This window comes from Lissotriton vulgaris, chromosome 1_2, assembly GCF_964263255.1.
Source record: "Lissotriton vulgaris chromosome 1_2, aLisVul1.2, whole genome shotgun sequence".
Classification (NCBI taxonomy): Eukaryota; Metazoa; Chordata; class Amphibia; order Caudata; family Salamandridae; genus Lissotriton; species Lissotriton vulgaris.
The window spans coordinates 142,169,250-142,192,153 of NC_141686.1; the positions used below are offsets into that span (position 1 = coordinate 142,169,250).

At 45.3% G+C, this 22,904-nt stretch overlaps 1 protein-coding gene across 7 annotated transcripts in view; it reads left to right on the forward strand.

Moving 5' to 3' along the window:
• The window catches only part of CNOT4 (CCR4-NOT transcription complex subunit 4), a 623,322-nt gene that overhangs the window by 105,837 nt on the left and 494,581 nt on the right, over positions 1–22,904 (forward strand). For all 7 annotated transcript variants that reach the window (XM_086952989.1, XM_086952985.1, XM_086952984.1 and 4 more), the window contains exon 3: positions 5,156–5,353. In XM_086952989.1, coding sequence (XP_086809115.1) covers positions 5,156–5,353 — 198 coding nt within the window. The remainder of the gene's footprint in view (positions 1–5,155; positions 5,354–22,904) is intronic.

A 22,904-nucleotide genomic window follows, 5' to 3' on the forward strand; every position in this document is an offset into this window, starting at 1 on the left:
ATGTGACCGTTAATCTCAACCTTCAAAATCCCTCGCTCCGGACTAAAACTAAGTGTTTCAAGACCATCCAGAATCAATAAAAGGGGAGATTTTGTAGGGCTTTGAAATGAACACACCATAAATGTAGGAAGCTGGACCTTTCCTATAGACCACAATATGTAGAAAATACCTAATTAGGAACAGTGGTTCTTCTGCTTCCACCTATGTTTTTCTACATATCACTCAACAGATTAAATGCTTTCAGAGTCCCCCTAATTGGTCCTAAAATGGAGTCTTAAATTATGATTTTTTTTTTTAGCGGGGCAAAATGTGGTGCTGGTGACCATTAAATGGTTAATTGTGGACCTGATGGGTTTCCACATAAGTAGAGGTGAGAAGGATGACTTACTCCACAACTTGCTCGCCTTGATAGAATGCCTTCAAACAGATGCTGCCCACTGGCTCTTGCTACCCATTTCCCTAATGGGAAGAGCCACTCTTTTCAAAATGAACCTCCCACGCCTGCTCTACATGCTTCAAAACACCCCATACAAGGTCCCTGACGTCGTCTTTAATAAAGTCAACACTACACTGAGGGCACTGCTGTGGGATAGAGGAGCAGCGTGCATATCACTTGTAAAACTACAGTATGGAGTCTTCGATGGAGGGCTGGCAGTAACAGACCTCTGAGCCTACTACTGGGCGTCCCTATTGGTAGTGGTGAATGAGTGGGTGTTTGGTGGGAGGGACAACTCTGTCTTCAGAGTGGATCACTGGGCCATACAATCATACCTGTAAACACAGTCCAGACCCACACGTAGCCGGCGCTCAGCCCAATGGTACTCGATCGAAATTCTCCTGTAAAAAGTTGGAAAGAACCTAGCGACGGAATAAGTCTCCACAGGCGAAGGCGTTATTTTAATCGGCACAGGCGGTATATTACAATTTAAAGGCAGCCAGATGTCCGTTTCTTGTGAGTCAAATCGAAAGGGCAGAAAACTCCTCTGAAGCCCTATTCGACATTGTAAAGGACTTCACCGATCCGGCTGCATGTAAACCTCCATCCACTGAATCGCAAGTTATGTGAGTCATTGGCTGATTTTTTTTTTTTTTTTTTTTTTTGTATCGATAAAATTTATGCCAATTTTCCAACTCAGGAACAGGCTCTTTCACCACCTGATTGTAGTTTGGGAAGCCACATCAAGCAGATGGACTGCTCTCTGGAATTTTTTACGCCGATTTCCCTTCTGGAGACACAAAAAGCTCTGGAGGTTGTGAAATCGGGCTCCCGGCAGACCTCTGCCCCCCCAAGACCATGGCACTTCTCTCTAACACTCTGGCCCCATCGATTCAAAGTATTTTTAATCTCTCGATCTCACAAGGTGTGGTCCCACTTCCGTGGAAGAAAGCTTTTGTTGGCCCTATACCTAAGAAGCCCACTGCCAACCCTCAGGAGTTGGGCATCTATTGCCCTATCTCCCTGCTCCCTTTATTGGGAAAAATGTTGGAGAGCCTTATAAACCAACTGTTAAACAGGTACCTAGAAACAAATAACATCTTGGACCATTCACAATCTGGGTTCTGGAGGGGCTTTAGTACCGAAACAGCTTTACTGGCCATAACGGACTCTCTCAGGATGACCATAGATGCGGGTGGCTCTGCAGTCCTAGTGTTGCTTGACCTCTCCGCGCCTTTTGATACCATCTCTCATGCTAAGCTCGCGGAGAGGATGAGAGCTGCAGGGATGCAGGGCCTAGCCCTTAAGTGGCTGCAGAGCTTCCTGCGGGACAGATATCAAATGGTCACTATGGGCCCCGATCAGTCCAAAAAAAAAACGTTGGACAAGGGTGTTCCCCAGAGCTCCTGCCTTAGCCCCATGCTTTTTAATATCTATATGGCGCCATTGGCAAAGGTGGTGAAAGCCCTGGGGTTCAAGACGATCTCTTACGCCGACGACACCCAATTGGTGTTCAACTGTGGTCCAGTGGTGGAGGTGGATAGACTCCATTTTCGCTCGGTTATGCTGGCCATCGCAAGTTGGATGGCTAAAAACTGCCTCCAACTAAACCCGAGCGAGACAGAAGTCATGCTGCTGGGAAAGGCCGATGAGTCCTGGTCCTTGGACTGGTGGCCGGCGCAACTTGGTCCGTCTCTCATGCCATTACAGAGTGTGAACAATCTAGGTATTAAACTGGACCGATCCCGCTCAATGCAAGATCACATTTCCTCGCTAGCTGGGGCGTGTTACTATAGACTAAGACTGCTACGTAAGATTCTCCCGTTTATCCCCCTGACACTTCGCAGAACGCTAACCCAGGCAATGATTATAAGCCGGCTGGACTATGGTAACGCTTTGCTTGCCGAGGTCGGTATAACCCACATGAGGAAATTGCAGATTATTCAGAATACGGCCGCTAGGCTGGTCTTGAATCAACCAGCGGGCACCCCTTTACTGCTGAAAACATTGCACTGGCTTCCAGTTAAACAATGGTCTTTTTTCAAAGTCTGCTGCCTGACCTTCTCTGCTCTTCAAGGTATAGGCCCAGTATATCTCCAACAGAAACTGGAAAAGCATATTCCCAACCTCCCATTGAGGTCTAGCTCGTTGCTACTACTCCACACTCCGCGTAATAAACGCAGTTGGTCAGGGGGCAGGGCCTTTTCTTATTTGGCCCCTAAATACTGGGGCGGTCTCCCCGTGACCCTTCGAAGTATCCCCTCCTACATGGCTTTCAGGAAACATCTTAAAGCATACCTGTTCTAATACTGCCTTATCTGGTTATTTGTCTATTGTTGTGACTAAGAAAAAGCGCTGAGATGCCCCTCGTGATTCGTGCGCTATACCAACTATCCTAACATAACATAACATGGGTGGGGGAGTACCCGTCACTCCTCAATGCTCTATGGAGGGGCACAGAAGGGAATGCTTCCATTCCAATCACAAGCAGTGCTACAAGCATGGGAGGCTGCCAACCGACACCTGGAATGGCACAATAAGCTTACAGCAGAAACCCCGCTATGGGAGAGTGATAGTTTGAGAGAAGTGAAGAAGCTGCGTAACCATGTACGGTGGCACATAATCTGCATAGACAAGCAGAGGGACGTCTGGTGAGGGGGTTCACTACTAACCTTTGGAGAACTACCAAAGGAATATAACCTAACCCAGGGGGAGATATTCCAATATTTGCAGCTTAAGCATGCACTGCACTGCCACTTATCCGAAGGCGAACAACTATCGGACTATTCCCCTATGGAAGACCGATTGCTTCTTGACCCTATGCCTACTAAGGCAGTCTCTTTAATATATAAAACAATTATTAACAATTTGCCGGACCCCCTCACCCACTTGAGAAAAGCATGGTCGGAAAACTTGAGCCCACTAGATGATGAGTGGGGGGAGGGAGTTCCGAGTCCAAGGGAAATAGTCATTCGAGCACGGTTCCGCCTGGTGCAGCTCCGTGTGTTACATAGATTGTATCTCTCCAGATCCAGGGTGCACAGGAGGGCCGTTCTTATTCGGCCGAGTGTGCGAGGGATATGGTGAGGTAGGCACCTTTTACCACATACTCTGTGAGTGCCCCTCAATTCAATACTTCTGGAGCAGTGTTATAGAGGTAATGAAGGAAGTCCCAGGACTAGAAGTCCAACTGAAAGTGAAATGGCTCCTCCTGGCCATTATAGGGGACAGGAAATGGCCCAAATAGCCCAGTAAAGTGTTGTCCATTGTGGCAGAGGTGGCGGAACGCAACTTGGCCATGCTATGGGGGGCAACTAGATCCCCGACGGTTAAAGAGTGGGCAGACAACCTGGACTGGTGTCAGTTGGTAGAGCAAGAACTCTACCGGGCCCAGGGTAGCCCCCAAAAATTCGAAAAGATTTGGGGATAGTGGGTGAGCACAGATGTTGAGATCGGGAAGGATGAACAGGGAGGGGAGGAGTAAGCTGACAAAGCGGCGAGATAGTTGTTCATCCCCTCCAAGAGGACAACAGAATCCTCACGACCAAGGGTGTAGGAAGAAGCAAAGGGTAACTGCCGATAAATGGCCGCCTGCGTATGTTGTATGTGATTTGTTGACAAGAACAGCTGCTTAATAAAAGATTTTAATGAAAATGTGTGGAATTGACACTTAAATTATGCAGGGCAGACATTTTGTCCCTAACCTTTCCTTCCAAATTAATTTGAGCTCGGTAGGAGGAGGTTCAACATGAAAGTGTGCCAGACTACGATGTTCTATCCAGGGCAGGTGTAGAATAATGAATCTATAGGCGACTGTTGTAACAGGAGGTTTCTGCATACTTCAGAACTCTGCTGTGCTCTTTTAGCTAAACATACCTGAAAGCGTTACAATAAAATGTAAAGAATAGGGTCAACCAGATTACTCTTAGTACTCTTTCTGCTTATATAAAATGTACATTTGTGGATCTTTGATGGTATAAAAAATGTAAAGCTACACAAAACGAATTACAAAAGCAAGACATATCCTTTTCATAAAAGGAAAAGGAATAGAGTGATGAAAAATCCAAAACAGGAGTAGGGTTTATTCTTCAACATCTGCACATATTAAGTGATGAAGGAAGGTATCCAGAACTCTCTATATTCCTACATTACAGCTACTGTGGATAGGCCTATTGTAAAACAGTCAGAGCAGTACGTTGCCAGATAGCACTGGCCTATGGATCAATGTCTAAAGTTATCTTTGTGCAGCATTTTTAAATGTATATGGTTCTAAGTAACTTCACATAGATATACATTTTTCCATTGTAGCTGGGAGTGTAAAACTCTCGAAACCTAAATGTTACCTTTATAGGTGTTTTTTTCCTATAAACTATTTGGCTTAATTTCATTTCAATCTGTTTTTGTTGCCTTTGTAAGATCTCGGCTTATGTAATTGAGGAGGTTTCTACTTAATGTTGAGACTTTTCACGCTATTAACTTGTTAATGTTTAAAGCAAATTAAGTTAATGAATCGATTGCTTGGTCTTTCATGAAACTAAATTTAAGCCTCCCAAGTGGTGGTGCCTTACTGAAACAGTATGGTAATATTTTAAGCTTATGACACCTTATTGTAATTTAACTGGTGCTGCTCCATGGTTGGACACTGCCACTTGCAAATTTGAAGTTGGCCACATTACATTATCGATTACATTGGCAAACGTTCTATGTTCTTTTATTCAGCCATACCCAGAAGACCCAGCAGTATACAAACCACTATCACAAGAAGAACTGCAAAGGATAAAGAACGAGAAGAAGCAGAAACAGAATGAGCGCAAACAGAAAATTTCAGAAAATCGCAAACACTTAGCTAGTGTGCGGGTTGTGCAAAAGAACCTGGTCTTTGTAGTGGGACTGTCTCAACGCCTCGCAGATCCAGAGGTAAGTCATGTCTTTCATTTTTAGGTCGAAGCCTACCACACAGAGCAGCTGTCTCGCTGACTCAACAGTTCTTGGGGACATTCGGAAAGCGTTTCTCGGAATGCATTCCTCCCATTGCTTACAATTGGCTTTGTAACTTGCATTTACTTGCTTACTATTTACTGACTTTGTTTTAGTCTGTCTCTTCTGTGGCCCATACCTTATTTACTTTATTCTTCAGAGTGCCCCCTTTCTGTAAACAGGCCTTTAAATCTTTTATCGTATCTTGTCATATTTGCTGTGCATTCAAGAGCCGAGGTCAAATGTGAGGTTCTGTCTTCCAGGTAGCTTGGTGTATACTTTTTTTGCTCTAACTTCAAAGTGAGAGGATTTATGTGACAGTCCTGTTTGCTAATGGGGATGTGCTCTGTAGGAAGGCTGTACGATAATATTTAAATGTTGTGTAAGACGTCTATAACTGAACTTTTCAGATATTTTAATATATGGAAAGCACAAATGCAATAAATGTTTTGGGTAATTCTGAAATGTGGTGGAAATTATGTGGTGGAAATAAATAGTTTAGTACATTCAACACAGATAAGTACACTTAAGTGACTCATACGTTGTTTCCCTCATGCCTTTCTCAATTCTGAACAGCTGCTGTGTAATCATCAAACTTTCTATTTTTGAAAATTGCATTTATTTGGGTTAAAAAGAAAATTAATTCGAAAGCCTAGTTGCCGTACACCACATGCAAGGTTCCTCAAATCAAGTGAAAAAGTCAGGCGAAAAGGCCAAAATGACAAAATGTGCTTTAAGAAGCTGCTGATGTAACTCCAAGGAACAGCAGAATCAAAAAATCAGAATGGGGTAATCAGAGGTTTTTTAAATTGCCCAATGCTGGGGGTATGGCTAGGCTTGATCGTTGACCTAATCTAATTCAAGAACCCTGCCCTGATTTTATGGTGTGACTAGATCACGACCAGTCGAAAACAGCCACTACAAAAAAGAACTAGAAAGAACTTACCGACATGGTGTAAACTTGATGTGGTGGCTCATAGGAACAACTGTCTGACCCAGGCATCACAGTGTACCAGTAGTGTTTGAGTCCTTGTGAGGAAGCAATTGAGCTCTGGTCCTTTTGCTTTCTCCTTTCTGCTCCTCAGGAAAAGATAGGATATTTGCCTGGCGCTGGCAATCTTGGAGCAGCGGCAGAAGCCTACACCATGGGGTGGAGAAGCAGCAATTCGGCCAAGGTGCACCTGTGTGTACCTGGTGTGCACAAGCATATTGAGTTGGGTCGGGCCTGCAATGACTGGCAGAGGGACAACTTGGCTCACACCTTCACTGAGCCCAGGGCTTTGATATTGTGCAGCAGAGCCTGGAGCCGTAGGACACTTCTCTTCCTACCGCTGACTGAGACCTGCTCTCTTACTCCACTCTCCCTGCGCTGGGCAGCCCACAATACATCGGTTGGAGGAGCCTCTTTTGCACAGTGGAGAACAAATATTGGAGTCAGGTGGTCTTGCATATACTGCACAACAAACCTGCAGGGCCACCTGGTGACACACAAGTTCTGTGAAAATGAATGCTTTAGGAAGGGTTGAGGGACAATGCAGATTGAACACAAGCAGTAGTTGAGGGAAGGACCAGTGAACTAATTGATTGAAGGCTAGTTATCCTGTATTAGGGTATCTTTTATAGATTCACATGCTTAGAATATTCCCCGCCGACGAGGTGGGAGACTTACGGTACAATAAAACATATACATTATAGTCACAATAACATTATACCATAGGCCATAGTGTATAGCTAAATCACTACATTAGCCTATCTTCGTCTTTATGTAAAAAGAACCAAACTTGGAAATCAGACAATCGGGCAGGAGCACCCTCTGGAACCTTCCCCACAGGTGCAAACCCTCAGATTTTCTACTGCACCTCGTGTGTTAGGGAGTCTCCCTGAGCTCTGCTCAGTTTTGTTCTTTAACCTTTCTTCCTGAGAAAAAGTATGTCTGATTCCAAGAAGAGTTTGTTTCTGGCCTGTTCTTCATGTGGGAAGAAGAGATTGCACTTTGAGGGTCCACATAAAGAATGTATTTACTGCCTCTACCCAGCTCACAAGGTCAAAGACTGCAGGATCTTTAAAACCTTTCATGCCAAGACCTTGAAGGATCGAGAAGGACGTCTGCTGGTTTGGTTGGAGCAGTTGAAGGCATTTTCTGAGGTGGTATCTGAAGGTGATGTCAGTATAAGTCCTTTAGCCTCCACCCCCATATCCAAGAAGAGGGATAGACCTGGGGATCCTCCTGAGAAGCGGAGTAAAATCTTGAAGACCTACTCTTCTGAGGTAGGTCACTCTTCCTCAAAAAGAGAAATCCTCATTCTCTTCTGAGGTGAAATCTAGAGATAAGGTGAAGGTTTCTCTGAAAACGACCTCAAAATCTCCTCATGACCCTCCGTCGACATGTAAAACTTCTTCGTCGAGAAAATCTCCGCAGAAGGTGAGTGGACCTTCAGCGTCTAAGAAAAGTAAACCGTCGACGAAATCTCAATCGACTGCGCCGTCGACGAGTGTCCCAACATAGTCGACGATCCTCATCCCGTCGACTATGCCTCTGCCATAGACTCTCCCTTTGTCGACTAGTATCCCGTCGGCAATGCTTCAAGTTCTGTCGACGAGCCCGCCGTCTACGACGCTACCGTCGACGAGCCCACAGTCTACGAGCCCACAGTCGTCGACGACCCCACCGTCGACTAGGATTATACTGTCGACAACTAGTTCACCGTCAACGACAACTTCAACCATGACGTCGACTACCTCCTCGTCGACTGTGTTTTCCGTCGACAACATCCATGATAACATCGACGATGCTGTCTGTTTCAGCCATCTCGGCAGAGTATGAATCTCTGTCAACGTATATTTCTGACACGTTGAAGCGTAAAAAACCCACACCTTTACAAATGACGCTAATTTTGAGCTCTAAATTATCGTCTTCCAGACAATTTTATCATGTGTCTCAAATTTCACCCTTACCTCCTAGCCATTATTTTGAGGAATCTGAAGATGATGATCCCTTTGGACAGGCTCATGATCCTTCACAACTCAGAATAAAATATCAGGATGATGATGAAGAGTACTATGAACCATGCGAGTCTTTAAGAGGACCTCAAGAATTGTTCCATCAAGAGCCAGTGGTTCAAATGCCTGCAACTTTGCTTCAAGACCTTACAGCAATGTTAAAGGACTATAATAGCAATTTTCCTCCAGTTCCAGCCCCACAAACAGCTTCTGCACATATAGAGATGCAACCTGTGACCCCTGCAACACCAGTTTCTGAGCCCCAGGTGATGTTTCTTTCACAGTTGCTACACGATGATGACGGGGACGCGGTAGCAGAGGATGGAGAAATTCCTAATTCACCCACTACCGTAGATGAATGGGACGAATATCTGATCCAGACTCCAGCTTCAACGGTTCCTCCAGCTGTGGACTCCCCTCCTGAGGACATAGGAAGTTTCCATGCCATTATGGAAAGGGCATCTTCTAGGTATCACCTGTCCATGCCAGTACAGAAGACAGAGTGCTTTTTATATGATTTTAAAGATCTAAACAGGAAATCTGCCCGTTCAATCCCCATAATTGATCATATATGGGAAGAGGAAGTAAAGATCATGAAATCTCCATTCCTGCGATCCTCGCTAGGATAGACAAAAAATACAAGGCGCCGGATGATGCACCTGCCTGCCTTTCGGGTCACCCTAAAGCAGACTCAGTTATATCTCAAGCAGCGCAGAGGAAATCTCGGAATCCTTCCGCTCCTGTAACAGCTCCACCTGACCAAGATGGTAGGCGCCTTGACAACATAGGCAAACGCTTTACTACCATGGCAGGCGCTACAGTTCGGGCTACGAATTGTTTAGCTATTTTAGGCAGATATGATCGACAATTGTGGTCCGACATTTCGGAAGTCAGAGATATCTCTATGGATATAGCTTCTCTCGGATTTCGTCAACTCGCCAGAGCGGCTACGCTTATAAGTCAAGGCTGGCTTAAGTCCACTAATTTTTGCCCTGAAATCCAGAAGAAAATCCTAGATCTGCCTTTTGATGGCGACCTCTTGTTCGGCAAACATATTGATGAGGCACTGCAGGAAATTAAAAAGGACACAGATACTGCAAGATCTTTGGGTACCCTACAGTATCGGAAGACACCTTTTCGAGGAGCTAGAGGTTCCTACTCCTTTCGTGGGGGTTACCAAAAATAACTGGAACCAAGGTCAATACGGATATAATTACCAACAGCAAGCCTATATGAATCCTCCAGTGGCCGCTTACAGACAGCAAAGCAAGAAACGTCAACCTCAGGGCGGAAATTTTGCCAGAAGACAGTGACACTCCTATGGCACCTGCACCAGATATGCCACAAGCATTAAAGTTCCCAACATTTCAACAATTGGGTAAAAATAACCAAGGACAAGTGGGTATTAGATATAATAAAATTTGGTCACACCCTGGAGTTCTCCAAATTCCCCCCCATCTCATCCACCTCTAAAGAAACACCCTCCGCATCTTTCTCTACTCAGGAAAGAGGTGAACGTTATGTTTTCAAAAGGGGCAATATAAAAAGTTCCTCACTCTCAAACAGGAAAGGGATTCTATTCTTGCTTTTTTCCTTATAAAGAAAAAGTCTGGGGATTGGAGGATAATCTTCGACTTACAAATGCTAACAAAGTACCTTCAGAAGAAATCCTTTCGCATGGTAACACTCCAGGAAATTCTGCGGCTTCTAGATCATGCAGATTTTATGACAACCTTAGATCTCCAGGATGGCTATTTCCACATCCCAATTCATCCCAAACATCGAAAGTTCCTGAGATGCACTATGGCAGGTGGCCATTTCCAATTCCAAGTCCTCCTATTTGGCCTGCGCTCGGCTCCAAGAGTTATTACCAAGTTTCTAGCTCCGGTAGCAGCTCATCTCAGGCTGCAAGGCATCAAACTGTTCCCATATCTGGACGACTGGCTAATAAAAGCTACATACTTTCGTAAAGCATCTCTCGCAACAACAAAATGCCTACAAATGTTTCACTCTCTAGGCCTCTCATTAAACGCTCAACATTCACGCCTCTTATCCATCTCAAATAATTCAATTTCTAGGAGCAGAACTAAACACTATTCAAGACAAGGCATTCTTGTCAGCAGACAGAATATCTCGCCTCATCTCTCTGGCATCAGATCTTCTAAAAAGAAAGTTTGCTTCAGTGAGAATGATCAAATCTTTTCTGGGGATTTTATAGTCGGCAATTCTGCTAGTGCCTCAGGCGCACCTAAAAATGAGGCCACTTCAAGAGGACCTGGAAAATCAGTGGCTCCAGATCTCATGTTCGTTCAACGACATAATTCAAGTAACTTCAGTTATGAAAGAAACGCTTTTGTGGTGGAGGTGTTTCAAGAATGTCTCCGTAGGACTTTTCAGCCTCCAATTCCAGATTTTATCACCACCACAGATGCTTCCCTGGAAGGTTGGGGTGCCCATCTTCAAGACCTCCGCATAAGAGGGAAATGGCCTTAAGCAATGGCAAAAATGCACATCAATTTTTTGGAGCTTTGAGCAATTTCACTGGTCCTGCAGTCTTTTCTACCTGGACTCCAAGGATCTACAGTTGTCATCAGAACCGACAGCACCACTTGCATTTACTATTTAAACAAGCAAGGCGGTACAAGATCTCACATTCTGTCCCAGGAAGCTCAAAATATTTGGAAGTGGCTTCTCTTGCACCATATCGCAATCAAAGTGGAACATCTTCCAGGAGTGCAGAACACCTTGGCAGATTCGAACAGCAGGACAACAAAATCTTGCCACAAATGGGGGCTGAAACAAACAATACTAGACAATATCTTTCAGAAGTGGGGCAAGCCAAATCTGGATCTCTTTGCCAACAAAAGCAATCGGAAGTGCCTTTTCTTCGCGAGTTGGGAACCAGAGAGAGGTTCCTGGGGAAACGCTTTCATGATGAGGTAGACGGGAATCTTTGCTTACACATTCCCTCCCACTCCTCTGATCTGGAGGCTTCTACACAAGATGAAGAAGGAACCATGCTGCATAATTCTGATTGCACCGAAATGGCCACGTCAGCACTGGCTCACAAACTTCTCCTTCTGTCTAAGCAATTCCTCCTTCCGATACGAACGAATCTGCTATCAATGAGCGAAGGACAGATTCTTCATCCTTGCCCAGCTCAACTGCAACTCCATGCTTGGTTCCTGGACTCACAGATTTCAAGGACATAAACTTACCTCAAGAATGCAGAGACATTCTGAATAAAGCAAGAGCTCCTTCTACATTGCGAACCTATGCCCTAAAATCGAAGAGCTTCTGTTACTGGTGGTGCGACAACTACTTACATCCGCTGGAATGTTTTCCCGATAAGGTTCTGCCTTATCTGTTGTCCCTTTCTAAATCTGGTCTAATGTTTGCATCAGTTAAATTGCATTTAGCCGCTATTTCTACATAGAGAAGATCTTCTGGGATGGCATCACTTTGTTCCAATCGTCTAGTTTAGCAGTTCCTGAAGGGATTTTTCAGAACTTTCCCACCTCCTCCGGAATGGAGACTAAATCTGGTTCTGCAGCAACTGATGAAACATCCTTTTGAACCCATTCATAAAGCAGATATTAAATCTCTCTCATGGAAGACAGCTCTGCTATTGGCACTCACCTCTTCCCGATGAGTGAGATACAGGTGTTCATTATAAGAAGACCATATTTAAAATTTACAAATGATAATGTCCTTTTGGGAACTAATCCCACGTTCATACCTAAAGTTCTTACTTCATTTCATCTCAATGAGCCTGTAAGATTGCGGACTTTCTTTCCTAATCTGTCTTCCGGGGCGGTAAGGTCATTAGGTACTTTGGATGTCAAAAGATGTTTGAAATTCTACATATCTCGGACTATGTCCATAATGAAATCTGATCAATTATTTCTCTCATATGGTGGTCCCAAGCCAGCATAGCCAAACATAGCACATGCTGGGCAGGGGTGCCAAGCCTCCTCCCCAAGGATGGCCAGGGTCCACGAAGGGAAAGATTGAAAGGCTTGCTACCTTTTGTGAGCTGAACCAACCATTTGCTGCTCCCAGCAACTGGCACCCACTAGTTCTAATCCCCACTTTGGGTGGGAGAATCAGCGGGAAAACCCACCTTTGCCAACTCATCCCCTCAGTTGGAGGAGGCAAGGCACAACTCTGTCCCAATAGCAGAAATGATGGGACCCCCTCAAGACTTAATCAAGCCAGGGAAGGAGGGGAATAGGACATGACAGAACACATTTCCCTTACCTACCACATGATTACAGTACAGCAATACTTCAAATAATTAATTAAATATTGGTGACAAAAGGCTCAACAATGACTTACATTCTTTCCAAAAATATGTATAATTTATTTCATGTTTATAAATATAAATTCCATTAGTTTGCATCAATCAACAGTCCTTCATCATTTTTTCATGTATTACAAAATTATAAATGTTTATAAAGACCATACATTTTTTTTAAATAGTGTAAACAGAGCAAGCATATTAAAGTGCATATAAGTCAAAAATAAATACACAAAGTTACTACAAATTGATACATGATTAATTGACCCCCTGGTGGAAGAAAGAAAATGCCAACATCTACACACATTCACAACAATCTCAACATTGTCACTCTAACTCCATACGCTACCACACCATTTGAAACAATGAAGTAAAATCATGAGTACAGGTCTCAAAGATCAATGTGAGACCCCGCACTTGGTCGACGTGCGTTTCGGCGGCTCAGGTCCACCTTCTTCAGGACCACTTCCAATAAGACAACACAAATATCCAGGGGATATAAAATTGCAAGTATTGGTGATTCAGAGAAAATTCTAATGGAGTAATCCCAATATAGGATTAGGTGTTCATATTCTGTACGTGTTCCAATTTACGATCCCTTTGTGAATTGTTATTGAGATCTATTAAGGTTTCTAAAATCACTTCATGCAACACGATCCTTGACTTTTTATTAAAAATTATCCAGCTCTGCGGGATAATATCTGTCCACAAAGTCTAGTAAATCCAGCTTCTTAATTAGAATCTTGAGGGGTACGCTGGCCAAACCTTATAATATCCTTGCATACGTGAAATGTCGATTATGGCGTATCCGTCTCCTAGTCAGCTCCAAACGAAGGGGCTACAATTTTGAAAGAAGGGGGACCCCTACCAAACCAATATGTTTGCTATGCATCATGGACAAAAACTAGATAAAGAAACCAAAAGCAAGCTTCTCTATAATCACATGAAAATATTCTAGGTACAGATTACTAGTAACCACATTACATACCATACAATTAGATAGCCCCACAATATTATCAAAATGTATTCATTCATTTATTTATTTAACTTTCTTTTTAGTTAGTTTGATATGATTTTGTTTTCAAAGGGTGCATATTTACAAAATTAGATAACACCAGTGAATAGATAAACATTTTTTTCTTATTTTATGTTTGTCTATCAAATTAATACAGTCAATACTTTTTTCCAATTACTTGACACATAATAAAGACAAGTAGTGGAGGAGAACTTGATGGAGGCATGCAGTAGATGAAACCTACACAGGTTTCGGCATTGCTGCCTTCATCAGGGAACAGTCTATTGCACAAAATCTATATGAAACCTAAAATAACAGTGGTTACATATATACACTATATTTATAAATACCTAGAATATTCATTGTTCATCAATAACCTTGACCAAATTTGAACAATAATGAAAACGCGGCAATTTAGTCCATTCATAAAGCATTTCCTAAATTTAAGATCATGCACTTCGTTAATCGATATTCTATAATTTTATACAATATTTACATTCAAACATCAAATGGACAAACAATATTAAGAGAGATCAATCATGTATATAATCATTTATATCTACAAAAATAACATCATTTTATTTACAAGATGGAAAAAGAGCTAGATGAATTAGAAGAAAAAAGTATGAAGATAAAAGAACAGAGTAGGGAGGCCATAATATTTAGTGTAAGTAAAAGAAGACTAGTGTCAATGTTGCCTTCTATATTTATAGTGCATAGTACTAGTTAACTTAAGGCCTATATCTTGTTGCAGAATTTGAGCGAGCATGGACTTATCCATGAAACAAAGGTGAGGTAAAGGTGACCATATTAAAGTTGTAACAAATATAAAGGATGCCATTTTACTAGATATTGGCTGGAATTAAGCATAAGAATTAACTAAAATAAAAATAAAAAATATAATAAATTCATTATCACCCTAAATAGAAGGTGAACTAGGTTAAAAACTGCAGTTTCTTCACATTAATCAGAAGAGGCTAATTACATAAATTTCACTTTCTCTGATATTTGACGACTTGGGCAGCTAAAAAACTGATGTCAAGTCCCCAAACCGATGTCAAAAAGCTTAAAAACATACAGAAAAACAAAGGTGTGTCATTAAGTATTAAAATTGATGGAAGCAAAGGCTGGATACGCTCAGCAGTAAAGATGTTATCATACTCACTCACCTAATAGTAAGAGAAAGTCTCGCTCTTGCTGACAGCTTTATATATTGGTTATAAACACCGCTCATAAAGAGTGTAGATCCGGTTGGTGTTATGGAGGTATCTAGAAACAGCGGAAATGTTCCATAGTTAACTATACGTCTAATGACATTTCAACAAATAAAATCGATCTAAAGCCTCTAGTTCTAAAGATATGTACAATATTTAGTCTGTTTACTTCAAGTTCTAGTAAATAAGTACTACAATTATATGATATTAAAATAGCTTGCTTCAAGAAAAATTCCTCAATCCTGTAGAAGACTGTCTGTTCATAGTGCATTTTAAACAAATGCATACTACTCGTGGTAAGTCTTTGTACTTTCTCGAGCTGCTTAAGAAACATGAGGCATACTTATGGCCAAACCGAGAGTATCATGCTATAGGGTAATGCTTATATACCACAGTATCAATATATAATAATGAAAATATATATAACCCTTACTTAGAAAATTGGTTTAGGATTTAGCGCTCTCCTGCGGGGTATTCTATTTTTCAACTGTTGCCTTAAATATATCCATGTAAATAAAACGCCAAAGAAACCATAATTGCCTCACTTTTTTTTTTTTTAAAGCCTTTATAGTACAGTTCAATTAAATTACAAGCACGGGCCAACAACCGCAGGAGCCGGCCGCGCCACAGGAAGAAGACCCTCTATATTATCAAATGACACAGCTCTTCAGCTGACAACCCTGAGGTCCGGCAGCGAATCAGGATATACTTGTATTGAACACAAAATATAGTACCGGATAAGACAAAGGTTTAATTTTATATTTAAGCCCCCCCCAATCTAAAAGCGAGGAAAAAAGAAACCGACATATCTGGTGCCATACATTCAAACCCTATGATAAAGTGAGCGGGTACAAAAATAGAATAATCACATCAATTTAAAGGGAACGACCGAGACGCATGCGCTAGTAAGCACTAAACAGGATATACGACAGAGCAGCCTATAACCTAAAGCGGACGCCCGTATACAGACCCCGCCCACCCATTGATGCCAGAATCGAAAAAGAAGTGTGGTTACCAGATACTGGAATACATAAGAGATCAGGAGAATACCCCAACGTTATGAAGAGCGAGCGAAAGTAAAGCGTGAGAATAGAAACCCTAGAAACTAAACTAAGAAAACTATATCCCCATCCCCCCACCATGCACCCCTGCATGTGGCTTTCGCCTAACCCCAACTAGCAGCGTGCCGGTCGCCCCGACTAACTAGAAATACAAAAAGTAAAAGAAGAAGAATGGAGGAGGAGAATGTCATACAAACTCCCGGACACCTTTCCCCCCGCCTGAAACAAACAACCCCTGTCCTAAGACCACAAAGTACTCAGAAGATTTTTAGATAGAGCCAGACAGGGGAGACGTTGAACACCGCCCAACCTCCCGCAAACATCACGTTAGCGAGTCCCATGTCTTCTAATGCCCCAAAATCAGATCCAGACCAACAGTCTCATCCTTGTCCCCTCCGATCTTTCATGCGGACTCTATCCGGTAGCACCATCACCGCCCCATGAGGGTCAAAGTTCGTAGGAAGTTCAATTAAAATTGAAATGAGACCAGTAGAACACATTGAGTCTCTGCAAGCATCCGCCACCGGTAAAATCTCCCTCACCGACATACAGTCCAGATAGCCTATCCTCCGTAGATGTAAAAGAACCACAAGAGCGGGAAGGGACAGTAGTAACTTTCAATTTTTACTAGTCGTAGTCTCAAGGAATGAAGAACCAGGTAGCTCCACAGTAATCGACTGCGGTGGTGAGTGCAGCAATACCCCCAGCGAAACAACAATTCCGCACGTATTCTGGAATCTGGTCAATGGCGTCAACTTTATCGCGCACAGGGTCTCTGTCTTCCTTTACTACGGGCATCGCGAGAGAATCAGTTTGTTGAAAGTCTTGTAGTAGAACAGAGTCCGGACTCGATCGCCCAGTTTCGATGTAATCAGCGATCATTTTATGGGCAATGGTCTCCAGATGCAATTGAAGTGCCCCGATTGTGGCCATTACGGTCTTCAAGGATGGCTCATAATTCGCCCGAGCCGCCTCCACTCGCTCGGATCCAAGCATAGACGGGTTCCTCGGAGAGCCGGGTCTCTCCGGGAGATGAGGCAAGAGTGGAGCGGACGGCAACGGAGGGTGCATTATCGGTCAGCAGTTCGCCGGCGAGGGCCCCGGCCCAGCAGACCCGGGATGTGGCGACCGGGTCGCCGGGGACGGGGACCCCCTTCCCGCCCCACTCCCCCACCACACACAGCCACAGACGAAGACTATCACCACTCCTTCAGTATAGAGCAGACCAGACGCTCGCCACCAAAAACAGGCCTGGATAACCTCCACTGCAAGAGACCGGACCCTGTCTGAGTCCCACGGCCGATGTTATTCAACTGCAGCCCGGCAGGGCAAGTACTCGAGGCCCTGGCTCAGAAGCTGGGTTAGGCCGAGATCTTAAACACCACAATTCCGTCAATCTGGGCAATAAAATTCTTGGGACCGCACCGTCCGATTCAGCAACAGTTCATCCACATGGGGGCCGGGCGTAAAGTCAGGATATCTGGCAGGAGATAATCAAGCAGCAGACGGAGGTCGGCGGAGCCGGGAGCCTATGCGGCAATCTTGGTTGCAGCGTAGCTCCTCCCGCCTTACTGTTAATTAAAACGTGCAGAATTCTACCATTCAAAAGGGCATTATTCTTCCCTTAGCTTGTGCGCGTACCTTCTTGTCTCAGTTTATATGCGGTAAGAAACGCCTAGGTAACAGCAACTTGTGTGCTACACCTTAGTCCTTGCCATCTTGAAGATGGGGGGGACCCAGCCAATCAGAGAGAGGCTTATACCCCCTCCCACTGAAAGTTGGCATAATAGGGGGTGTACCCACCCCAAGGAAGGGAACCATTGGTCTCAACCTATACCTACCTGAAACGCCCCTAAATTTGCTTTTTAAGTGCCCCGCTGAAGGAAGAAGACCACAACGACCTTGGCTCCAACCTATCCCGACCTCTACATGCTACAGGGGAAACCGGGCGTGTCCAGCTGCCCCCCAGAACCCGCAGGACCTGCCCTGCCTTCCCCACAAAGACTGTCTCTCGTGAGCACCAGACTTGCTCAAGAACCAGACTCTGGCTCAGGCTGAATCCGCGAGTCTGCACCATTCTACACCTGAAACCCATGGCCCGAGTTAGAGTTTCCTAACACCACGAGGAGGTCCCCCCAGCGACCTGACCGGGGATCTGGTGATCCCTGACCTACCTCAAGCCTCCCAACTACGCCTGCAGCCTCTACCTGGAGGGTCCCCCCGACCCAGACTATGCCTGCAGCCTCTACTTGGAGAGTCACATCGGCCAGAGCTAGTAAGGAAACCTGATGCCTAAAGACAACCCTGCACCCAACGTCCCCCGGCCTGGGTGGTCCAACAGACGGTGTCCAGGCAACTCAACTTACCTCTCCAACCGGTGGTCACCTTCAGGAACCCTTCCTGTCCTAATATGTAGTTTTTTCTGACCAGAGATCTCCCATTGAAACAAACAAGACACCCAACGCCAACTCAGCCCCCTTCACCCGGCTGTCCTTGTGTGCTAACTCTGATCCCCCTTTGCCCTGAGCTTAACCCTAGCAACTTTGCTCCCTCAACCCTGTGGCTTGACCGAGAGCAGCCACCAACGGACTGCCCCATAGGCTAACATTGGGCCTCAGCACTCAAAACTGCTGCCCTATTGCCGCTGTGGGTGCTCTTTGAGTGCATCCTTGACTCTGGGGGAACCCTTTGTGAAAAAATAACCCTCTTTCTGCACTGTTGCCCCCACTTTTTGCTGATTTGCTGATGTGCTTTGATGAGTGTACCCTGGGCTCCTGATAATCAGGTCCCCTGGGCCTATGATTTTTCCCTAAAACTGCATTGAAACCTAACCCCAATAGGCATCTCTGGCCTCAGGTCAGCCCCTGGTAAATGGTACCACAGGTACCCAGGGCACTGTGATCAGAGCAGGCCTCTAAGGGCTGCAGCACTTATTGTGCCACCCTTAGAGGTCTTGTACCTTCACACTCACATACTGCCTTTGCAGGCTGCATATCTTGGTGCTAAACAAAGTGAAGAATAGACATGGCAAACATGTCTGTGTGCCATGCCTACAACCCATTGCCTTGGCATAAATCAGTCACCCTTCTAGCTAGGTGCACTATACCAGTGGTGAGGGTACAGGTGCATGAGCCCTGTACCCCTACAGTGTCTAAGTCCATTCTTAGACACTGTAAGTGCAGTGCTACCATTAGGAGTATATAGTGCTGGTAGTGTGTCATTAAGAACTCCACAGCACCATAATGGCTAAGCTGAACACTGAAGTTTGGTATCAAACTTCTCAGCACAATAAACCCACACTGATGCCAGTGTGGGATTTAATGTAAAATGCACAACAGAGGGCATCTTAGAGACCAACACCTAGTGACCTGACTCAGTAGCTTCTTAGGCTGCCACCAGCAGACATGTTTTTGGACCCCTGGGTTGAGAGGCTGATGCTCTCTGTGGCCTGAAACAATGCACATCCTGGGACGAGGTGCCAAGCGCTCTCCCCTAGGATGGGCAGGGTTCACGAAGGGGAAGCTTCAAAGGCATGCTGCCTTTGTGAGCCTCCCCAGACCATTTGCTGCTTTCAGCAACTGGTCCCCACTGGTTCTACCCCCCACTTTGGGCGAAGAGTTGGCGGGGAAAACAAGTGCCGGAAAGCGGTATGCCCACCTCGGCCAACTCCACCCCTCAGGTGGGGGAGGCCAGGTGAAGCACAAATCTGAGTCCCCGCCATCTTGAGGATGGGGGGACCTAGCCAACAAGGGACCGGCTCCTGCCCACCTCCCACTGGAAGATGGTACGATAGGGGGTGTAGGCACCCCAGGGAAGGGACCCATTGCTCCCTGTCCTTACGTACCTGTAATGACCCTGAATCTAGTATTTAGGTGATAACCTGAACCTTGCTTTCACAGATCCAGCCTGACAACAAGAAGAGGAGGACCGAACAGCCGTGAAACCAGCCAACAAGACTAAGACACCCACTGACTTGGCCCCAGCCCTACCTGGCCGTTCTCCCCTCGAACCTGCTCCTGCGAAATCCCGGTGTCCTGCAGCCATCAACCTCAAACCCCGGAGGACCTGCCTGCCTTCCCTGCCAAAGAATGCTTCTCCCGTGAACACCGGATTTGTTCAACTGCAACCTCTAGCAGCCGCTAGAGACCGCACATCCAGCCCACTCTGCACCTGCCACACCCGGCCTGAGCTTGAGTGGAAAAAAAACACGAGGAGGTCACCCCGGCAATCCTCAACCGAGATATAGTGACCCCTGACCTGCCTCAAGCGTCCTGCCGAAGCCTGCAGCCTAAATCCAGAAGGCCCCCCTAGCTGCGACCAGAAGCTGTTAAGATCGGCCCCAAAAGGCACTCCTGCTCTCGATGCCCCACTGCCTTGTGTACCCAAACAGACAGTGCCTAACCAACCCATAACTTCCCAACTTACCTCTCCAAGTGGTGGTCGCAACCAGAAGTCCTTTATCTCCCTGCCTTCAGCACTTATGCAAACCGGAGGTTCTCCATAGAAAACAGGGCGCCCAACATTGATACAGCACTTTGCACCCGCCGGCCCAGTGCTGCTGAGGGTGCACCTTTTGTGCTACTTTGTTTCCCCCTATTTGCCCTTACCTTAACCCTAGGAGCTTTGCTCCCACAATCCTGTGGCCTGATTGCCAGCAGCCACCAGCCGGAGGCTCCCTATCCCATATTGGAAAACATTGGGCCTCAAAACTCTGCACCTGGCCCTAGTGTCGCTGAGGGTGCATCACCAGTGCATCACTGACCCTGGGGGACCCCCCCCCCCGAGTCTAACCCCATAACCTTAACTCCCACAGTCGATTACTTACCTGTGAACCGATAACCTGTTTTTCCTCCATAGGATAACATTGACAATTATCTTCCAAAAAGTTTCCAAGTGTGGACTTTTGAAATCTAAAAATATTCTTTAAGAATCGCACAAATAACCAGAAAGTATTTACTTGCCTGTTTACAGGAAATGTACAAGTGCAGAATACAGGTATTCAGCACTGAGTAAGAACAGTAACGTACAAAGTAACTTACCTGTAATTTACTGAAAAAACCTATTCATTCCAATGTACTGTATTTGCTAAGTGTTGCAACCTGCTGCAGCCCCTGTAAATCAAACTAAGTACAAGTTCTATTGCATTTTCAAACTGTTCTATATTCAGCAACTTATTACTGAAAAGTATGTTCGAGGCATGTGGGCTGCTGAATTCATATCTGTGCATAGATCGCCGCCTAGTATTGGGTCCGGATGATTGCCCCTTGTTGTCCTGGAAGAGTCTTCGAAGTATCACGTGATAGGCGACTCCTCCCCTGGACTACAGTGCGCATGGGCATCTTCTCCATCCTCAGATTGTTTTTTTCCGCCATTGGGTTCGGATGTTATTCCTATACTCCAACTTCGGAATTGAAACAAAACTTTTCTAAAGGCCAAAAGGCCTTAGACTTCGACGGTATTGTTCTAGCTCGGTACTTCTAGACTTGATCAAGCTTTCCATCTTGAACCGGTCGTCGACGCGGGCCGTTGGGCCTTTTCGACACCGTGTGGGCCTGCTGTCGATGGAAAGGAGCCCGTTCAAAAGGTGCCCACAATGCAACTCCAAGTTCCCGCATAGTGACAAGCACTCAGTATGCAACATGTGCCTTTCTCCAGATCATAAGAAGAAACCTGCCCAGCCTGTGCCCAATTCCGGTGGAAAAAAACATATGGATTTGACGGGCCGCTGGGCAAGAGATGCAGCGACAGGCACCGGAACCAGACAACATCTTCGATGATGACCAAGAACTTCCAGAAGCTCCAGATTCGGACCTAGAGATCGTCACCGTTGAGGACTACTCGGACTCAGACGACGAGATCCCACCGGGGCAAATCGTGAGTACACTGCCCCCAACACCGATTACCCTGTTAACGAAAGCTCCAGTCGAGGCATCGCCAAAAGGCCTTAGCCAAGATCCGAGAAAACATTTGTCAGCTCTGCCGTCCGGCTCGGCTCCGAAACCTAAGCCTTCAGAGACCCCAGGGCCAAGTAACGTGATCCCAAAGAAGGTTCCAGAGCCCAAAAAGGTCGACCCGAAGGGCGTCGACCCAAAGAAGGCCGTACAGCCTAAAAGCGGTGAGCCAAAGAAAAACATCGACCCGAAGAAGGCTGTCGAGCCGAAGGGCGCCGACCGGAAGAAGGCAGTCGATCCGAAAAAGCCAGCTGTGCCGAAACTCGCCGAACCGAAGAAAGTTGCAGACGGAAAGGGTACCGTATCGAAGCCTGTAATCCAACCGGAGAAGGCTATCCAACCAAAGACAAGCGCTCCAAAAACACCAGTCGATTCCAAAAAAGCCATCGACTCGGCAAAGGACAGTCAACCGAAAAAACCTATTGAGCATAAGAAACCGAAAGACCCGGTCGACCCAAAATCATTCGTCGACCCAAAGAAATGGCCCGAGCCAAAGAAGATCAATAAGCCACCAAAAGTCGTCGAAACAGAAGGTGTTATCGACCCAAAGCCAAAAAATTCAAAGATACAACCAAAGACAGTGGAGGAAGAACTCTTCCATCCAGATCCATCAGACGACCAGTCAAAAATATATATTAATCCTGAGACTGGTAAAGACACAATCCTGCACAGAAAGAAGAGGCGACTGGACACTGACTCTCATTCCCCCATTCCACTAAAGAAGGACTTTGGGACTTCTCCCTCTAGACCCTTCATTCCTTTTTATCCCACTATGCCTACTACACCTTTTGCTCCTTACTCTCCTTCTCACTATGGGGACAATGAGAGAAACAAGGGAGGATCCACAGCATAATTGATTATCAAGAGGATCCCAACCCGCAAGATAAACCATGGGGGGAGCCACCTGACCCATATGACACCCATCCCATCCCATCCCTGACGTCTCCTCA